At 38.1% G+C, this 20,772-nt stretch overlaps 1 protein-coding gene and 1 pseudogene across 1 annotated transcript; one reads left to right on the top strand and one right to left on the bottom strand.

Moving 5' to 3' along the window:
• Window positions 1-10,724: 10,724 nt before the first annotated feature.
• On the bottom strand, window positions 10,725-18,567 carry Tcf24 (transcription factor 24). The gene is made up of 2 exons (XM_076836091.1): window positions 18,199-18,567; window positions 10,725-12,743 (listed from the first exon to the last, which is right to left on the bottom strand). The coding sequence occupies exons 1-2, from the start codon at window positions 18,565-18,567 to the stop codon at window positions 12,630-12,632; spliced, it is 483 nt and encodes a 160-aa protein (XP_076692206.1). The 3' UTR covers window positions 10,725-12,629.
• LOC143382447 (U6 spliceosomal RNA) lies at window positions 13,095-13,192 on the top strand (annotated as a pseudogene).
• Window positions 18,568-20,772: the final 2,205 nt, after the last annotated feature.

Below are 20,772 nucleotides of genomic sequence, written 5' to 3'. Positions count from 1 at the left end.
AATAGGAAGTTGTGGAGAATAAGGCTCATGACATTAGATAGGGGGCGCGCAAGTCAAATTAAGGGGTTAAACTTCACCCTTAGTTCATGGGGTACCAATGAAGTGTTTAAGTAAGTATGTTATATCATTGGGCTTCCATTTTTCAGGTTATTTGGGTGCAGTTATTATTGAAAGCTGGGAAGACTGTTAAGGCTACAGTCTTAATAATAAGATTAATAATAATGATAAGATGAAAGATTATGAATACCTGCAATGATTATTCTAAAAAACATTTGTAAATATAAGTATCCTTTAAGAAATTTCTTTAAGATAGAATTGCTAAGTGAGAATGTATACACTTAAAATATTGAGGGATATTTCCAAAACTATTTAAGACAGCTTACTCTCCAACAGTGCAATAATCCTCATTTTCTCACCCTCACCAATATCAGGAATTTCTTGTTTGTATCACTCTTATAGGTGAAATACGTTATTTCATTGCTTTTTATGTTTATATTTACTTCAAGTGCTTTTGTGTGTCTTTTTCATGAAGAGATTGACTGATTTCTATGAAATGCTTTTTCATACATTTGTATAATTTTCTACCTAGTTGTTTTCTTTTTGTCTTTAAATTCTGAGGGTTGATGGTCTTTTGTTTTTGTTTTTTTTTTCAGTACTGGGATCTAACCCAGGGTCTCATATATGCTAGGCAAGAATTCTACCACTGAGCTACCCCGCCCCCCAACCCTTTTTATTTGAGACAGGTTCTTGTTAGTTGCCCAGGCTGACTTTGAACTTGCAGTCCTCCCTCCTCAGGCTCTTGAATAGCTGGTATTATAGGCAAGTGTCAACTTCTCTGGCTCTGTCTGACTATTGATTTTATATAAGGAAATTACTATTCTGTCATATGTTTTGTGACTTCCCAGTGCATTTAAAAAAATTTTTTCCTTTGGTTTTTTTGACCTTGTTTATGTTTTATGTTTTGTTTATTTAGATGATGTTGCCAAGATTAGCCTTGAACTCTTGGGCACAAGCAATCCTCCTGCCTCAGTCTCCCAAATAACTGGAACTATAAGTATCTATCACTGTGTCTGGCTTGGATTTTTTTTTTTTTTTTTTTTGGTGCTGGGGATTGAACCCAAGGACCTTGTATAAACCCACCACCACCAGGTTACATCCCCAACCATTTCTGTTTTATTTTGAGACAGGGTCTCTCTAAATTGCCCTGGTTAGCCTTGAACTTGCAATCCTCCCGCCTCAGTCTCCCCAAATATCTGACATTATAGATGAGGCTGGGGCAAAAGGACAGTAATAAATGATTAGGTCAGGAAAATGAGGGCTCATTCAAAGGAAATAAAATGCTAATACCTCCAGAGCACACTTCCAACTTACTGCCAAGGTTACCTGCCTCCAGGGAATTGTTCTTCCCAGTAAGGAGTTGTTAATGAGTAGCCCCTGGGTGTCTCCCTTACTGCCTATCCCCAAGACTCCTTTTCTGCCATTAGATCACTCCACTGTTTGGTCAGTAGGCAGGATGGTTGGAGTGGGCATGAGAACAAAGGAAATCTAAAATCTATAAAAGGGGCAGGACACCCCCACTCTCTCGCACCAGCTTTGAACCCCCTCCTCTGCAGAGGAGTCTTTGTCTTTCTCTCTATTATATACTTTACTTTTTAAAAATTTTATTATTTGTTTTAATTAGTTACACATGACAGTACAATGACCTTGACATCATACAATTGTCTGTTGTATACTTTAAATGAAACTTTTTGTTCTTCCAAGTTTCTTGGATGTTCAATCTTCAACACCAAGGGATTGGGGACCCAGATCCTGGTTTATTCTCAACACTGGTATTACTCAATTTGGATTTTTTGTTTCATGAGTTTATTTTTAATTTTTATTTTTTAAATTTTTTTTAGTTATAGATGTACACCATATCTTTATTTTATTTATTTTTTATGTGGTGCTGAGGATTGAACCCAGTGCCTCATGCATGTGAGGCAAGTGCTCTATCACTGAGCCACAACCCCAGCCCCTCATGAGTTTATTTTTATGTAGTCAAATTATCTACCTTTTCCTTTATAGCATCTTATGAGTTGTGTATGCATGTCTATGTGTGTGCGAGAGAGAAAGACTCTTCTTGCCATCTTATACTCTTCAACTAAAGAGCTAATTAGCCAGAGAAGATGTGCCTGACTTTGAACTGCTAACATGCACTTTCTTAGTCATCATTTTATAATAGCTGAGGGGAAGAAGAAAAAAGGAATGGAACATTTATTGAGGGCAGATCATATGTCTAGTGCTTACTGTGCTGAGCAACCTAAAGCAAAGATGATGTTTTCCAACCAGACTGGGGGTATGAATGTAGGTCCCCCAAGCATCCAAGCAGATAATAGAACAGGCAGCCTAGGGTAGTGATGAAGAAAAGACTGCCTAAATCTGAAATTGGGCCCTGACACTGGCTAGTTAGACAACCCGCAGCAAGTTTCTCAGACTCTATGTTTTCCTACTGCATTTGTAAAGGTCTGCGAAGGTCCTCAAGATCACAAAACTCTTTAGGTGTGTTCTAAACTTATATGATTAAATAAAACAGAACACTGAGCAGTCCAGTTGTAAATTGCCAACACCAGCAGTCTATCTCTACCCTGTTAAATGTGCATGCTACAACTCAAACATGAGGAAAATAATGTAGCTTTCTTTTTTCCTGGTATCTGACCTCATGTTGCTCCAGAATTCCCATCCCTGAAGAGGAAAACCACCTGCCAAACAAATTTCTTTTAATGTTCATCTCTGTCAAATATTCAGTCAAGTAAAAGTTGAAATTTTCAGGGGTTTTTTCCCTCTCAGTGGGCTTCCTAACTGCCTTTCCCACTCTGATTCCTAGATAACTTCAGGGAAAAGTTGTGAATCCAAAGGAGATGGCTGGGGGGAGCACAGGTTCCTATACTGTTTGGTCTCTAGGTCTAGCCTATGACCATCTGATTCCTCAAGGTCATGATGGCACCAACTGCTGAGTCCTGAGTCCTACTGACAACCTCCTCTTCTTAAGGGCCCCAACTCTGCCTTCTCCTGTCTCCTGGCATCTTGTCCTGGGTACTCTTGGCTTAGAGACTTGTGGTGAGATCAGCTCTGTTCTCCAATCTTCCTTCCCCCCTCTCACTCTGCCCAAAGTAGATGCCAGTGTGGACTGATGTCCCCACTGGTGCCTTTCTCCCTCCCAGCACTTTGGCCTGAGACCCTCCCACAACTGTTACCACTTTGAGTAGAACTCCACATAAGGACCTCCAGTCTTGGCTCTTGTACCCAGAAGGCAGATTTGGGATTTAAAATTCCATTTTCCCTCTCAATAAAGTCTGAAATTTAACTCTACTATCATGCTAGAGATTCTGAATATCAGTTTTGCATTTTCAAAAGTGTGGAATAACTTCATTCCAGGAGGAAACTTCCCCTAACCAGAGGACTTTAATTCAATAAATGAGAGGCTGAGAGCCACCCTTGAGTAATTAAAAACATACTCTCTCCTCCTTTCTTAGTGAACTGCTGCATGCCCTGAGGATATTTACTCATAGAGAAGTGCTTAACTCAATTCTCCACTAAAAAGTGAGATTTCCACATCCTTCTAGAATCAATTTCCTCTTCTGTCAGTTTTGCTTCCCACCTCCATTCCTTCCTCAAGTTTGACTAAACCTGGATCTGTAGGAACAATCTCCAGCCACTGAAGGATACTATCCACTCTTACAGGAAGCTCTGCTTCCTTTCAGTAAGGAAAGAGAGGGAGCATCTGAGTGATCACAAGTCTGGATGGGGCTTGCTGGGTTGGGGGAAGTGGAGAGTGCCACAACACACAACCAAGTCATTCAGAGTCGCTCCAGGTGAATTGGGGTTAGCAGAAATGACCACATCAGACAGAGAAAATATCTTTTTCTTGGGATTCTTCAGTGATGGCTCCTCTACTCCACTCCCACAAGGCAGGCAGAAAAAGAGAAGGAAGATGTTCTGAGGATGTTTTATTGGAGGGAAGACACTTGATAAAGTTCCACCCCAATGAGGGGGGTCAGGTTTCAGGGGGTTGAGTCTAGCCTCTTGATGTCTTGTGGTCAGCAGGTAGACATCTAGGAAGGCCACACCCATCTCAGGTGCTGTGTGGGATCCAAAGGCAGAGCAAGTGAAAAGGACACATACGTGCACAGCCCAGACAGAGCAGCAACCTCAGTCCAGTCCGCTCCTGTGCTCAAAATGCTCACAGCTCACACACACAGCCCATGGCTGGCCTGCGACAGGAGAGACCAACCATCATTGCTTACGGTAACAATAAGTTTTCTGTGTTGGGTTAAATCACTTCCATTGCTAATATCACCTAAACATTGGGTATCTGGCTGGAGAGGGATATAGGCTGGCACATCCCTAGGTGTGGCAGCTCCCTGGGCCTCTCGGACTGAGCATTGCCCACTGTTAGCAGTTTTAGATTCGTGTTCTGATCTGGTCCTGAGAATAGATCTGCTTTTTCAGGGCAATCTCTTCCTTGTGCCTCTAGAGTATAATCACACCTGTAGCCTGACTGGACACTAAAGGAAGAGACTTGTCTCTGAAAGGAGAATCTAAATACAGTTTCTCATCTTTCTTCTTTCTCTTAACTCTTTCTCCATCATTGCATACCTGTATTTACTTGGCTGTTGCCCACATTTCAAGATGATTATGGTACAGGAGTACACAGTACTAAGGGGGTTGATGTGCTACAAACTACAATCTTGCATGGGCCTTTAAAAAAAAATTTTTTTTTAATATTTGTACTTGGACACAATACCTTTATTTTATTTGTTTATCTTGATGTGGTGCTGAGGATCGAACCCAGTGCCTCATACATGCTAGGCAAGCACTCTACTGCTGATCTACAACCCCTTTTAAAATTCAACTTACTTAAAAATTTTTATCTACATGATAGACCCATCTATGTAAAGAATTACTAAGATGGTTTAGAAAATTTAAATTGAGTTTTTTCAGAATTTTTTTGAAAAATGAAAATGTTTAAAATCAATTTTTATTTAGAGTACACTTTGTTTGAAATGGTTCCCACTTTCCAGTGGCCATAAAAATGGAAAGGAGTAGTTAAAGTTCATTCATAGGACATACCTCTTGGTCCTCAGGGGCCAGGAATGCATGTTTCTTCAGTAACATCCATGAGCACAGGAAATAACTCCTGACATAATCTTTAAACCTAATAGTTAAGATTATTCTCCAGTTTATAATGTAAAAGCTTCTGACAGCTAAATGCTATGGTATAATTTATAATGAAAGCATTTGAATGACTGGGGTATGTTTCACTGAACTGGTTTCTCTTATGAGTTGAAACTAAGACTTGTGTAAACATAGGAAGGGAAACCTTTCTCCGGTTTATGTAGTTAGGCAAGAATATTAATGTCCCTCATTTCCAACTGTGCCACAGTTCCATCTGTGCTGTGCTCACAGTCTACAGGAAGCAAATCTGTGGGATTTGTGGGGCATTCATTTTTCATTAAAGCAGTCACATATAAGACGACCAGCTACCATTATGTAACAAAGTACATATTAATTTCTTTGTGATGTTCAATTTTATAATAATGTTTCCCTCAAGTACTCCTTTTAAAAATTTGGAACCTCAGCTTTATGGATATATTTTAAGTTACAAGAACAATAGGAAAAAGGTAAAAAATTTTAAAAATGTACTTCTTGGAGAAAAAGTAACAGCATACTGCTACTTGTAAGTTATCTAGAAAACTGCTGGAAAGCATCTAATGATTTTTTTAAAAAACATGAATTTATCACCAGATTAAGGCAGAATCTGCCAGTGCTAGAAAAATCAAAGTTCATGGCTTTTCAAAAAATATATATAATATATATAATTTGTGGTAACATAGTTAGAAAAGAGCATTTAGATTAAACCGTTTTTCAAAATACCTTGTAAATACAGATCAGAAGCAATCTGTTTGATTTATATTTTTTTTCCTCCCTGCCAGCTAAGAAGAGCAACAATACAATAGTGCCAACAAGTAAGCTGTCTTATCACAATGAAAAATACGATTTATGTGTTCATTTCTGAGTGAATCATGTATGGCTACTGCAGAGATATTTTGTCTGTATTTGATTATTTCTTCAGAATGACACTATGATACACTGAGGCAAAAGAAAAAAAGATTAAATAATGTGCTGGAAAATATAGACATAATTATCTCTCCTATTTCCTAAAAAAAAAAATACTTACTAGAGCCTGAACATTTTCTCTTTAATTGAAAATAAATGGCTAGTTGCTTTCATGAATATAAAATGAGGCCCTTTGAGAGAAAGAGAAATTACCAAATAATTCAACCTAAGAAGCAATTTCAGCTAAAATAATTAGTCCATTTCAGTAGGGTCAATCAACATTTATTTTCTTTTTGCAGTTTCTTCTACATTTAAATAAAGTCTCAAGAAATTAAAGGCATAAAAATAGGAAAAGAAGGGGGATAGTAGAGGATAGGAAAGGCAGCAGAATACAACAGACACTAGTATGGCAATATGTAAATCAGTGGATGTGTAACCGATGTGATTCTGCAATCTGTATACGGGGTAAAAATGGGAGTTCATAACCCACTTGAATCAAAGTGTGAAATATGATATGTCAAGAACTATGTAATGTTTTGAACAACCAACAATAAAATTTTTAAAAATTAAAAAAAAATAGGAAAAGAAGAACTTAAATTATCACTATTTTCGGACAACATGATTCTATACCTATAAGACCCAAAAGGGTCTACAAAGAAACTACTAGAACTAATAAATGAATTCAGCAAAGTGGCAGGATATAAAATCAACATGCATAAATCAAAGGCATTCCTGTATATCAGCGACAAAACTTCTGAAATGGAAATGAGGAAAAACACCCCATTCACAATATCCTCAAAAAAATAAAATACTTGGGAACCAACCTAACAAAAGAGGTGAAAGATTTATACAATGAAAACTACAGAACCCTAAAGAGACAAATAGAAGAAGATCTTAGAAGATGGAAAAATATACCCTGTTCATGGATAGGCAGAACTAACATCATCAAAATGGCGATATTACCAAAAGTTCTCTATAGGTTTAATGCAATGCCAATCAAAATCCCAATGGCATTTCTAGGAGAAATAGATAAAGCAATCATGAAATTCATATGGAAAAATAAAAGACCCAGAATAACAAAAGCAACTCTAAAGTAGGAAGTGTGAATCAGGCGGTATAGCGATACCAGATTTCAAACTATACTACAGAGCAATAGAAACAAAAACAGCATGGTACTGGTACCAAAACAGGCGGGTGGACCAATGGTACAGAATAGAGGACACAGAGACTAATCCACAAAGTTACAACTATCTTATATTTGATAAAGGGGCTAAAAGCATGCAATGGAGGAAGGATAGTATCTTCAACAAATGGTGCTGGGAAAACTGGAAATCCATATGCAACAAAATGAAACTGAATCCCTTTCTCTCGCCATGCACAAAAGTTAACTCAAAATGGATCAAGGAGCTTGATATCAAATCAGAGACTCTGCGTCTGATAGAAGAAAAAGTTGGCTCCGATCTGCATATTGTGGGGTCGGGCTCCAAATTCCTTAATAGGACACCCATAGCACAAGAGTTAATAACAAGAATCAACAAATGGGACTTACTTAAACTAAAAAGTTTTTTCGCAGCAGAGAAACAATAAGAGAGGTAAATAGGGAGCCTACATCATGGGAACAAATTTTTACTCCCCACACTTCAGATAGAGCCCTAATATCCATAGTATACAAAGAACTCAAAAATTAAACAATAAGATAATAACCCAATCAACAAATGGGCCAAGGACCTGAACAGACACTTCTCAGAGGAGGATATACAATCAATCAACAAGTACATAAAAAATGCTCACCATCTCTAGCAGTCAGAGAAATGCAAATCAAAACCACCCTAAGATACCATCTCACTCCAGTGAGATTGGCAGCCATTATGAAGTCAAACAACAACAAGTGCTGGCGAGGATGTGGGGAAAAGGGTACACTTGTACATTGCTGGTGGGACTGCAAATTGGTGCGGCCAATTTGGAAAGCAGTATGGAGATTCCTGGGAAAGCTGGGAATGGAACCACCATTTGACCCAGCTATTCCCCTTCTTGGACTATTCCCTAAAGACCTTAAAAGATCGTACTATAGGGACACTGCTACAACAATGTTCATAGCAGCACAATTCACAATAGCGAGACTGTGGAACCAACCTAGATGCCCTTCAATAGATGGATTAAAAAAAATGTGGCATTTATACACAATGGAGTATTACTCTACACTTAAAAATGACAAAATCATGGAATTTGCAGGGAAATGGATGGCACTAGAGCAGATTATGCTAAGTGAAGCTAGCCAATCCCTAAAAAATAAATGCCAAATGTCATCTTTGAAATAAGGAGAGAAACTAAGAACAGAATAGGGAGGAAGAGCATGAGAAGAAGATCACCATTAAACAGGGACGAGGGGGGGAGGGAAAGAGAGAGAGAAGGGAAATTGCATGGTAAAGAAAGGAGATCCTCATTGTTATACAAAATTACATATAAGAGGAAGTGAGGGGAAAGGGGAAAAAAATAAGAGAGAGAAATGAATTACAGTAGATGGGGTAGGGAGAGAAGATGGGAGGGGAGGGGAGGGGAGGGGAGGAAAGGGGAGGGGAGGGGGGATAGTAGAGGATAGGAAAGGCAGCAGAATACAACATACACTAGTATGGCAGTAGGTAAAAAAGTGGATGTGTAACCGATGTGAATCTACAATATGTATATAGGGTAAAAATGGGAGTTCATAATCCGCTTGAATCAAATGTATGAAATATGTCAAGAGCTTTGTAATGTTTTGAACAACTAATAATAAAAAATAAAAGAATAAAAAAAATTTAAAAATAAATAAATAAATAAATAAAGTCTCCATGAGCAGATAAGAAAGTTACTGTTTAGGTAATCTGCAACTCTGCAGACTATAATAATTTGGTTTAAAAACAAGCCTTATCATCATTATGTATCTATATATCTAACTACATGACCAATATGATTCTGCACCATGTACACTTAGAAAAATGAGAAATTATATCCCATCTATGTATGATATATCAAAGAGCATAAATGTATGATACTATAATGTATAACTAATGAAAACAAATAAAAAATTTAAAAATAAAATAAAAACAAGCCTTATAAAAATGCAAGACCCCTCTTCATTACCAAGTGATATAGAACACATAATCCCCAACTTTATTCCAGACATCTCTACAACAGGACTCTTACTTTCTGCTTCACTTATTTTTGTTGTTTATTATTTAAAACAAGTGAATATATTCTTTTAAATGTGCTTTTATTAATGTATAATCAATGAATAATAAACTAGATGGCACTATATTTTTATAGTCAGAAAAAAATATTTTAATCAGAACTGGTTTTGCCTTTAAAAAAGCATTTCCCAAGCCCCCCAAATTATTATTATAATTATTTAAAATAAATGTAACTGTGTTATATCACTAAGAAAGCCAAATGAACTGAAAGAAATTTAACTGAGGATTTCCCCAGCAGATTACAGGGTTATAAATATTGTGGTCCAAATATATCCTCTCCCTAGTTCTAGTACATAATCTATTAAGGACAATATGGTGAAAGAGCTAGGAAGGTATCTATACTCTAGAAAGATCTTCAGCTGGGTGTAGTGCTGCACACCTTTAATCTCAGCCATTTGGGATGCTGAGACAGGAGGATAGAAAGTTTGAGGCCAGCCTCAGAAATTTAGCAAGGCCCTGTCTCAAAGTTAAAATATAAAAAGGGTTGGGGATGTAGCTCAGTGGTAGAATGCCCCTGGGTTCAATCCTTAGTACCAGAAGAAAAAAAGAAAAAAAAATTTTTTTCAAATGTACCATCAATGTTTGTTAAATATTCCAAGAGATAGATGCAAAATAAACAGACTAATTTTTAAATTAGTGCTTCCTTTTATTTTAATAATACTCCTTATCCTGACTGTGCATCATTAATTAAAAGAGCATGCTCCTTTGGAACCTTTGGATGAAAATTTGCAACTTCTCCTCTAAGATTTTCCAACCTATTAAAAGCCATTGGGGGTTGGGGGTGGGTGGGAGCTGGGGTTGTGGCTCAGCAGTAGAGCAATCGCCTCACATGTGCAAGGCCCTGGGTTCAATCCTCAGCACCACATTAAATAAATAAATAAATAAAGGTATTGTGTCCAAGTAAAAGTATAAATAAATATTAAAAATGCTGTTAACATATTTAGCAATGTCATAAAATGTAATGAAAACATATGACAGAAATAACATTTCTTTGTCATTTATAACTGGACAAGTAGAAATAAAAATACCATCAAAGGGAAAAGGCTCTATACTATATAATAGTATGATTTAGAAAAGTCCAATAATATCAGTTTTTTCCAATTAAATAAAAACTGTAGTCTAACTGATTAGAATTATTAGTGAAAAAGTGATTTTTCTAAAATTCTTACTATCAAATTTAGTGTTTACAGGCCTGTTTGAGGTAACTTTAAAAAAGTTTTGATTGTATTCCTTAAGATGAAAAACTGTTAAACACCTCCTATGGCAATAAAATGATGAATGCTGAATCCAAATCTTATTTTATTTTTTATTTCTTTTTAATGTTAGATGAATGGGGAAACATAGTCACAAATATTTAAATATAAAAACATTTGTGTTACATATCAATAAGTAGAAGGATTTTATTATTGGTCACATTTTAAGGAAGATATTCACATTAAAATAATAAAAAGTTACAAACTATTAGATATAAGCCAAAACCTGGTCATGCTGTACTGAATCAACTGATAGTTCTTGCCTTCAAATGATTTTTTACTTCATTTCACTGCCAAAAGCTGGAAGAAAACTGAGGTGAAAATAAAATGGTGGGTCGATTGTTATAGTAATTCAACCAAGTTCATTATTTTTGCTATCTGTTTGCTAATCTTGGATCAAATTCAGCAACTTTAAAACTAGGTTATGAGAAATATATTATGAACTTCACAGTTGGAAAAGGGAAGAGTAAAGACTGAGGAGAAAATCAAGAAGTGAAAAAAGGGAATCTAAGTCAGCAAAGAGAGGACAAGGTTGATTCTTTCCCAGTGTTTCTGCTATACTCCATTGTTCCAAGCTCAGTGTGTTCTCTGACAAACATCTCTACTCATGGCTCAGACCACATGCAGCTTCCCTTCTGAGAATTTCCCACTTACTAAAATATTTTAAATATTAGCATATTTAAAGATTTAATAAAATGTTATAAAAATCTATGACCAAAATGACACTTCTTTGGCATTAAAACAATAACTGGACAAGAAGAAAGAAAAAACAATGTTGTCAGAGGCAAAGCTCCTTTATTGAACACAAATTTCAGGAGGTTCCTATTGCAAACTAAAGCCACTAGTGTGATCAGTCAGATCCATTGTTCCCTGAGCACTTCACGATGTACAGTGCAGTGGGAGGCCTACTGCTACAGGTTCATATTAGGGCAGATTCAGGAGGGGTTTGCTCCAGCCTGAATTTAACTCAGGACACTCACTGTATCCTTAGATCCTCCTCAAGGTACACATCAGTGCCAGAATTCCCAAGTCAGACAGGATATTCCCTATTTTGTAATGGCCAAATTATGATTATGAAGGTAGATTATGAAGAGTTGATGTGAGAAGGGATCTGACATCTATGGCCATACCACCCTGAACAGCCGGATCTCGTCTGACCTCTAAAGCTAAGCAGGGTAGAGCTCAGCTAGTACTTCGATGGGAGAAGGGACCTGACTCCAACACTGGCTGAGGAAGGTCAGGGGGATTCACTGAGGGCTCTACAAGGCCTGAAAAGGCCACTGTCTCCAAAATGGCTACAGCTGAACTTGCTCACCTAGCTCAGAACCTGAAAGAAGCAGTGATATGGTGTGACCAGGAGAAAGTGTGATGATAGCTGCTGCCCAGTGACACCTGGACTCTTTTTCATACTGGCTGCCTGTATTCTTAGTGTCTTTCACGATCTGGAAGCATGTAAGTCATGTCCGAATACTGACTAACCCTTTTGAAAGGTGGGCATGCCCTATAGAGCAAATTATTTCTGATACTCCAAACAAATCTTCTAACAGGGAAAATCACTAGTGATAGAAGCTACTGCAACAGTCTTTACACATATATAAAGCCAAACTAAATAAATGGTCTGATAGTTGAAATGCATTCTTGGTCTTCACAAAGATAGAATACTGACATATCACAAACACGGATTTTTTTTTTTTTAAGCTACAAAGACTATACTGATAGATATTGGCTTTTACATTTACAATAGATATACTACAGAAAATGTGTGCCTTCTTTGGATATATACATAATTGTTTCCTTTTGTGTGTCTTTTTCTAATAGTTTCTCTTGTACTATATAGCTATCACTCTCATAATGAATAGATAAGCAGTATGTTTTATATAAGATTGATTACCTCATTCTACCTTTAGACAGATAAATCTGGACATCAAACTATGGGCTCCAATGTAAACTTTCAGAAATGATGTTTGTTATGTTTGATGTAATAAATTATAATTCTTTCATAGTATTTAAAAACAATACACACCACTTCTACCAGCTAACACCATGAGAGTCCCTACGGCTGTGAGTCTGTTGGAGTGTTGCTATGATTTGCTTTTTCTCCAGAGACCGAATGCTTCAGAAACTGACCAGTAGCACCAATGTATAATCTTGATCGCATGGGCCATTTCTGAAAAGAGAATATTTAAATAAGATTCCAAAAGTTAGTATCTGGAACATATGTAACATATTTGCAGTATTAAAAATTCCAAATACCCCAGAGCAATGCAATATTATACAGCCAGTAACAATTATAATTATGAAGTCTAATAGAATATGAGAGAAATGTTTATTAATGCTAACAATGCAAGTAAAAATATATCCAGGCTTTGACTATAATCGTAAAACTATGTGCATATGTGTACAAGAAAAGAGTGAATATATAGTTAAGTAAAGAAAAATCTGTCTATCCACAGATTTATAAACTAAGTCCAAAAAAAAAATCACATGCAAAACTTAGCTCTAAAGATTGAGAACCCAATTACATTCTAAATATAATAAAACTGGAATTATAAGAGAAACTTAAAGTAGCCCCTGAGCAAGGATGACATGCAAATTTGTGAAGCATTCCAAATTTCTAAGTTCTGGTGTTTTACTGCACAGCAGGATGACTACAGGTAATATGTTTTATATTTCACAAGAGCCAGAAGAAAGAATTCCTGAATGTTTTCACTGAATAAAAAAATGACAAGTGTTTGAAGAAATATGCTTGCCCTGACTTAAACATACATGTTTTGAAACATCAAATTGTACTCCATATATATATATATACACACACATACACATACATATACACATAATATATATATACATATATATATATATATATATATATACATATATATATGATTTTTATGTTTCATTTTTAAAATTTTAATAAAAATAAAAGAAAAATAACTGGGCATGTGATATTATCTGGAAAGCTCCGTTCGGTGGTTCTGTGGAATCCAACAAACATCTATATTAATGTCTCCAGATGTGATAGTGAATGTGTTCCTTGTAGCTCAGTCTCACTAAGTTGCCCAGGCCAGCCTTGAACCCATGAAACTCCAGAATAATTCAGATTACAGGTATGTACCAACACATCCAGCTGAGCAATCTAGATTTTAAATATAAATAAAATTTAAAATTTGTATGACTTGGAATTTAAAAGAGTCTACTCCTACTTAGTCTTCCTAAAAATAACCTTGTATGGTATGTTTGATAGAGAAATAAGATTGACAGTGTGATACTTATTTTTCCAAATTCATTTCAGAATTTTTTTTAAATCACACAAGTACATTCATATATATTCTGGGTACATCATTGTCACTGGTCCTGTCCTTAGGATTCCTGCCAGACTGCCAAACCAAATTGTTTTATGAAATGGCCCGAGGCTCATCTGATGTGTCAAGGTCTGGCCTTATTAGATCAGATTTAAGTCCTACATTATGCTTAAGACCCTAGTGCTGTGGTGTTAGGGACAAAATGCATACCTTGAAGCCTTAAACTCCAAGATGATTAACTGGAAGGTAATCAGAGTTAGATTAGATCATAAAGGACTAGTGGCCTTTGAAGAAAAAGTCCGGTCTGTGTGTCTGTCTGTGTTTGCCCCTGCCCCCCTTTCTTTGGTGTGTATACCTTAGCAAGGAGAGGCCATGTGACAACATAGAGAAAAGTGGACCATCTGGAAGCCAGGAGGAGTGCCCTCAACAGGAACTGACCCCTACCACACCTTGATCTGGACTTGCCAGCCTTCAGACTATGAGAATATAAATTTCTGTTGTTTAGGACAACCAGTCTGTTGTATTTTGTTTTGGTCACCTGAGCAGATTAATACGTGCTAGGCGAGTGCTCTATCACTTAGCCATAACCTCAGCCCCTGTGAACTCTACTGAAATAAAGTAATGAAATAAGGTAGGGCAGAAATCATCAATTTCAAGTACAGAGTTTTTGGCAATATTGTGTATCAGAGCTTCTCAACAGACTCCTGTTCAATTTTCATAAGCATAAAAAAATTCATGCTCATATTTCAAATGTAATTTGAGAATTATGTGAATTAAATATATCTAAGATGAAAAAAGACAGAAATATTACTGAATGCTCCCCTCTGGTTCTCATGTGCTACCCAGCGCTCACTATGTTAGAGTTGCTCTAAATCATTCAACTAAGCATAGAGTCAATCAAAGAGTCTGTTCTTTGTATCCTTGCTGGGACATAAATAATGAATGAAGCAACAAAAAAATGTGGATTTTTGCCTCATTTCCATGTATTTATTACATAATAAAGTTTTCAAATTTAAGAATTTTGTGTCCTTGATTTTCAAAGTTTGTATATAAAGATCTTATTCAACTTAATGTAGGCTAAGAAATAGTTCTTTTGCGGGGGTGGGTAATGGGGATTGAATTCAGGGGCACTTAACCACTGAGCCAACATCCCCAGCCTGTTTTTCATATTTTTGTGTTGAGACAGAGTCTTACTAAGTTGCTTAGGGCCTTGCTAAGTGGCTGAGGCTGGCCTTGAACTTGTGATCCTCCTGCCTTAGCCTCCTGAGCCACTGGCATTACAGGTGTGCCTGGACACAGAAATAGTTTATGAGAGTCAGAAATTAAAATGTCAGAATTAGTTGGGTCACATGTCAACAAGATGCCAAAAAGCCAGCTGACTGACTTACATTCCATTTTTCAGTGATTTATTATAGCACTACATAGAGTAACATAATCCTGAACTCTACTTTTTTTTAATATTTATTTTTTAGTTGTAGTTGACACAATACCTTTATTTTATTTATTCATTTTTATGTGGTGCTGAGGATCAAACCCAGGGCCTCACAGGTGCCAGGAGAGTGCTCTACCACTGAGCCATAACCTCAGCCCCTGTGAACTCTACTTTCTTATGGACAATGATTCTCAAGGGGGATGGCAATTAATAAAGTCATCTGTGCTTTTCTCCCAAAGTAAAGGTCTAAAAATACATTCCTATTCTCCTGGAAAACCACTGCTCTTTGGGCCAAATTGTTACTGATCCAAAATGCTTATGGTACAAAGAGATAAATATGGGCGTAGGCCCCAGGAGTCTAAGCTTACTTTCTTAAAACTCCAGTTTCATTTGAGTTTTTTTTTTTTTTTGGTTTTGCCTACTGGAGATGGTAAGAATGATAAATATGAGCTCTACCACTGAGCTACACCTCTGATCCCTCGTTTCAGATATTTTCATGTAGGTCCCCAACAGCTCTTACATGCTAATATATTGGTATTATAAGGATTGATGTTTCAAAATCACAGCATCGGAAGTATTTGTTAAAGGATCTTTTCTTATCAGAGTAGAACTTAGTAACACTATTCTAAGGTAGAAACATAAAATCATTTTCGAATACCTACTAATATAGTTTACTAAGTTTAGTTAATTAAAATCTTTAGTTAATTAAAAAAGATCATAATATTTTTATTCCTTTTACAGTAAAGATACACTTATATTAAACGTTTTGGTCCTTTTGTAAAATAATGTTAACAGGTGGTTTCAATTGCATATATAAAATCTTTGAACCTCCTCAGCACATGGTTATAACATTTTACCTAACAGCATTATACCGTTATTTGCATTTCTATTTTCATTTCTATAATATGTTCAATTAGGTCAAGGACTGAGTCTTACTCATAAGGGCATTTACTATCCCAAAACACTGCTTTACTCATAGCAGAAACTCAAATGTTTGATTTTAAAATATATTTTTACTTGTTACACATCAATTTCACTTTTTAAAAAGAAATATTTTTTTTTAGTTGTAGAGGACACAGTACCATTATTTTATTTTTATGTGGTGCTGAGGATCAAACCCAGTGCCTTCCACATGGAAGGTGAGCACTCTACCAATGACTTACAACCCCAGCCCTCAATTTCACTTCTAAGAGAGAATCTTTGACCTTCTATCATAATGTTTAGAATTATTCATTAATGATCAAAATAATTCATAGAACAAATGAGATTTAATTTCATAAAACAGTTATATGACTACAAAAATATTTGGTACATGAACTAAGTATAAAAAAAGTTTGTTATGCTTACTGTTACAGTCTAACTTTAATGCTTCTAACATTTTTCATTAAAAAAAACTCACTCCATGAAATTAAGGTGAAAAACTTGATTCCTCATTCTGAATCATAGCTCCCACAAAGGAGAAATTTAACATATACTTTTATGTTAGAATACTTAATGTTAAACTTTTTTAGAGTAAACAGCAAATGTCAAGTCAAAAGAAATCTAAATTAGTGGTATATATGAATAGCAATCTAATACACAAAGTAATATAAATCCCCTTAATCAGAATGAATGACTTCAACAGAGATCATGTTATAAAACTCAGGAATGGGATGGGAGAGGGGTCTATCCTAATTATAAATAATGATATTTTATACATATATATTTTAAATATTTATTTTTTAGTTGTAGTTGGACACAATATCTTTATTTTATTTTTATCTGGTGCTTAGGATGGAACCCAGTGCCTCACAAGTGCTGGTCAAGAGCTCTACCACTAAGCTACAACCGTATTTAAATTTTTTTTTTTTAATTTTGTAGTTGTAGATGGACAGCATTCCTTTATTTTATTTACTTTTATGTGATGCTGAGGATTAAACTCAGTGCCTCACACCTGCGATGCAAGCACTCTACTACTGAACTACAGCCCCAGCCCTTACCATATTTCAATAATGATTATTCACTAATTTATTGAACAATGACATACTTAAACCTAAGTCCTAATTTTGTATTTGCGTGTGTATGTTATAAAATACTTCAGAATGGAAGAAGCAAAAATTTGAAAATTTAGGGTTAACAAATATAGAAAAGATTATGCATTTCGAGTAGGAGGTTGGATTAATGCAAGGTCTCAAAACAAATCTAGGGGAAATGGGAGATATAGATTATGCAATATAAATTATGAATTTTAGTCCTATATATCATATTAAATGACATCTGTGATCATTCTACCTATATGTAAACAAATTATGCAAAATGGATTGTCTTGGCTAGTTTTGTACATTACAAACTTTGAATATAATATTCAATTCGCTCAATGTACATGCCAATCTATTATGAAAATTACATAAAACATTATAGCTTTTCTAACATTCTTACTAGCTATCTCGTCTATGGTTTTAACCTTTATTTAAACAGACTGAAAATTTGTTTCATGGAGATGTAGAACCGACTCATTTGTTCTTGGTGTTACCGAACAATTTCAAACGTTTTCGTAGAATTAATTAAAGGAAGATGATTAATTGTATGATTCCACTTCATTCGTGATATCTTTCAAATTTCCCATCAAAAATACAATGAAATTAAAATAACCCAAGCTTTCTCACCATGAAAAGTGCCAAAATCCTTAAATTGCCATCCTGTAAAGGGCATGACAGACTCCAGTCCAAGCCACGGACTCATTCAGCAGCCTCTTGCAGTGGGTTCTTGGTGTCAGTGCCCCCTCGGGCCGAGGTCTCCTCACCCACGAGGAGGAACTAGAGCTCGGTGGCATCTGCCCAGGCGGTGAAAAGGCAGATTCAAGGTATCCTCCTCCCAGTCCCAGCCCCGCAGTGTGCGCTCCCGCCTACCTTGACTGGGTGCAGGTAGCCATCGCCACTCAAAGCTCCCAGACCAGGATCCGCCGCAGCCTCGGCGTCGTCCTGCAGGCTGCGGGTAAGGTGCGCGATGTAAGTGGTGGCCAGCAGCAGCACGTCCAGTTTGGATAGCTTTGTGTCGGGTGGTACCGACGGCAGCGTGCGCTGGAGCTCCAGGAAGGCGTGCCTCAGGGTTTGCACACGGCTGCGCTCCCGCGCCGCGTTCGCTGCGGCCGGCCGGCCGCCGGCGGAGCGCGCTCCGATCCCAATACGCCCCGGGCTTGAGTCGCGGGTGACAGTGGCCGGGGGCACGGGCTCAGCACTGGCGCTCTCAGGGCTGTTCACCGGGCGGCCGCGGTCCATGTTGGATTCCTGCGCACAGCGAGCGCTGCAAAGGACCCAAAGCGCAGTGAGGACGGGGCGCGGTTGGGTTTAACCTGAAGGGTGCAACCCTCTAGCTGACGCCGTGCGCCGGCCCGGCCGCTCGACGTGGTTAAAGGTTTCTAGGAGATGAGCTTTTTTGAAGTGGTAATGTTCTGCCTACCAGCGCCTGGAGAACGGTGGAACCTCAAAGTTTCTGAGCTTCGTAAAAGTACAAAGAGGGGTTTTGCCTTTTTGGGATGGGCTTTGCTTTTTCCAGGACAAATTGTTCAAGGGCTACTCTACCAGGGAAGGAAGATCTCGGAAGCACAGCTCCGTTTCGGCACTTGGTGCTCCAGCATTTATGCGGCCAGCCCCGCAGGAAGTGTTGCGAGTCATTTTCGCCGGCTGGGCGGGAAACCCTGATGTCTCTCTACCACGCGAGGTGGCACACCGGCCGCCCTCGAGTCATTTGCGCCCTTGGGAAATTTCCGCCTGAGAAACGGGGAACCCTGGCCTCACCCTGGACTAAGGCACCGGCTACCGCTATAAACTTGCGAACTGTGCGGAGCGAGAGGGACCGGGAACCTCACCTTTCCTGGAGCCGCCTTGCGGGTCTTGGATCTGCTGTGCAAGGGGACGGGGACGTCAAGCCGGGTCTGCGTAGACAGGGCCGCGTGGGTCACTCCATCGTTGTCCAGCCAAAGCCAAAGGCTGCTTTCAGCTTCTTTTGGTCACACCTTTTATGTAGGGATCCCTGAGGCCATGAGTACGTACCTCCACCGCGACAGCACGTCGGGCGGAGGCCTGCGCTCAGGCGGGGGTAACTCTGTGGGCTAAGGCCTCGAGGAACGTTGGCGGAGGGAGTCTCATTAATCAAACCGCCAGGCAGGGCGGGCCAGGGGGTGGGGCGTCCGCCACTCAGCTCCCCCGCCTCGCCCTGCTTTCCCAGAGGCGGGGAGCGGGGGCTGCAGCGTCCAGCGCTGGGGGTGGGAAAGGGTCTAACCTCGCCGCTATCCTTTCACCTGGCCCCAGTCGGATTCCAGGCCCCTGTCCAGGCCCGCGCAGGGAACGTCTTTTGGTTGTGCGTGACAACTTTCTGTGAGGAATGTCGAGTGTGCCACGTCGATGCATTAGCTTTTTTTATCCTACCACAAGGTAAATATTTCATGCTGTCCTCGTTACGCATAGTAGTAGTCCCCCCACTTCAGTACTCCGTGACCAGGTTAGGTAGGCGCTGTGAGACAAAACTGCACCTTGCTTAAGACCTCCAGTGTCCCCGTTGTTATGTTTTAGGAACTCTCCCCAGGCATGGGGACCCTAGCCCTCGATTCTGTCATCCCTCGGGACAACAGCTTTTTTATTTTAATTTCTCAGACATACAATTCTTTACTGGCTTTGCACCTGTGCCCCCAAATGGAGTGTGGTTTGCAGCAGTGCAAGGAGAAACCCGATCCAAAGCTCCTTTATAAACGGGCGCTGCGCCCCCAAGCCGATTCCGACAGAGCATTCTGCTCTGACTCTCCCAACTCTCCGATTTCCTTGAAGCAAATCAAACATGAAATTAAAGAACTCTTATATACTGAGATACCATAAAGCTGCCGTGCGTCCTGCATCCGTCGTTTTCCCGGGTGAAGTCCGAGTGGACACACAATACTTTCTAGCAACGTAATTAGGACATATTAGAAATAATGTCTACAATTGGAACATTCTTTTCTTTTGGGGTAACTAAATATCAAATTTAAAGTGTCATCAAAGAAACTGCTCTTGTATAAAATATGTTTTTGAATGCTTTCCAGTAGCTTTCTAACTTTCCAAAGTGAAATTACCAAGCTGTAGATAGTAATGGTGGTATTTGTTATATTCGGATGTACCAGTCCAAACATTAAGTATATTTGTAAATCAGAAGGATCTTTGGGTTTCTAAAATCTGTTCTCATTCAATAACTGTAATTAGATTCACACTTTAGAAAGAGGCATACCCAAATTCCATTGATTCAAAAAGGCCCTCTATTGAATAGGAAAGCTCATCTTTATTTCCCCAGTAAATTGTATGTAATGAATAATAAAGCAAATAGATCTTTGAACTCTCACACGTGGAAAGCAAAATTTGAGATTCTATAAAGAAGCAAATCAAGCAAGAATTCTTATATACTAAGATACTATAAAGCTAAAAACTCAAAAAATGTTGCCAAGTTTTATGAAGTTA

The sequence above is a fragment of the Callospermophilus lateralis genome, chromosome 16 (genome assembly GCF_048772815.1).
Source record: "Callospermophilus lateralis isolate mCalLat2 chromosome 16, mCalLat2.hap1, whole genome shotgun sequence".
Lineage (NCBI taxonomy): Eukaryota > Metazoa > Chordata > Mammalia > Rodentia > Sciuridae > Callospermophilus > Callospermophilus lateralis.
Note: the sequence above shows the minus strand (reverse complement) of the source record. Positions and strands in the feature narration are given on the sequence as shown.

Bases quoted from the DNA above. Each gene is read 5' to 3' on its own strand.
- Tcf24 (XM_076836091.1), bottom strand. From the start codon at position 18,567: ATGGACCGCGGCCGCCCGGTGAACAGCCCTGAGAGCGCCAGTGCTGAG. The intron at 12,744-18,198 runs GTAGGCGGGAGC...TTCTCTTTTCAG, and splicing joins GCTACCTGCACCCAGTCAAG to AAATGGCCCATGCGATCAAG.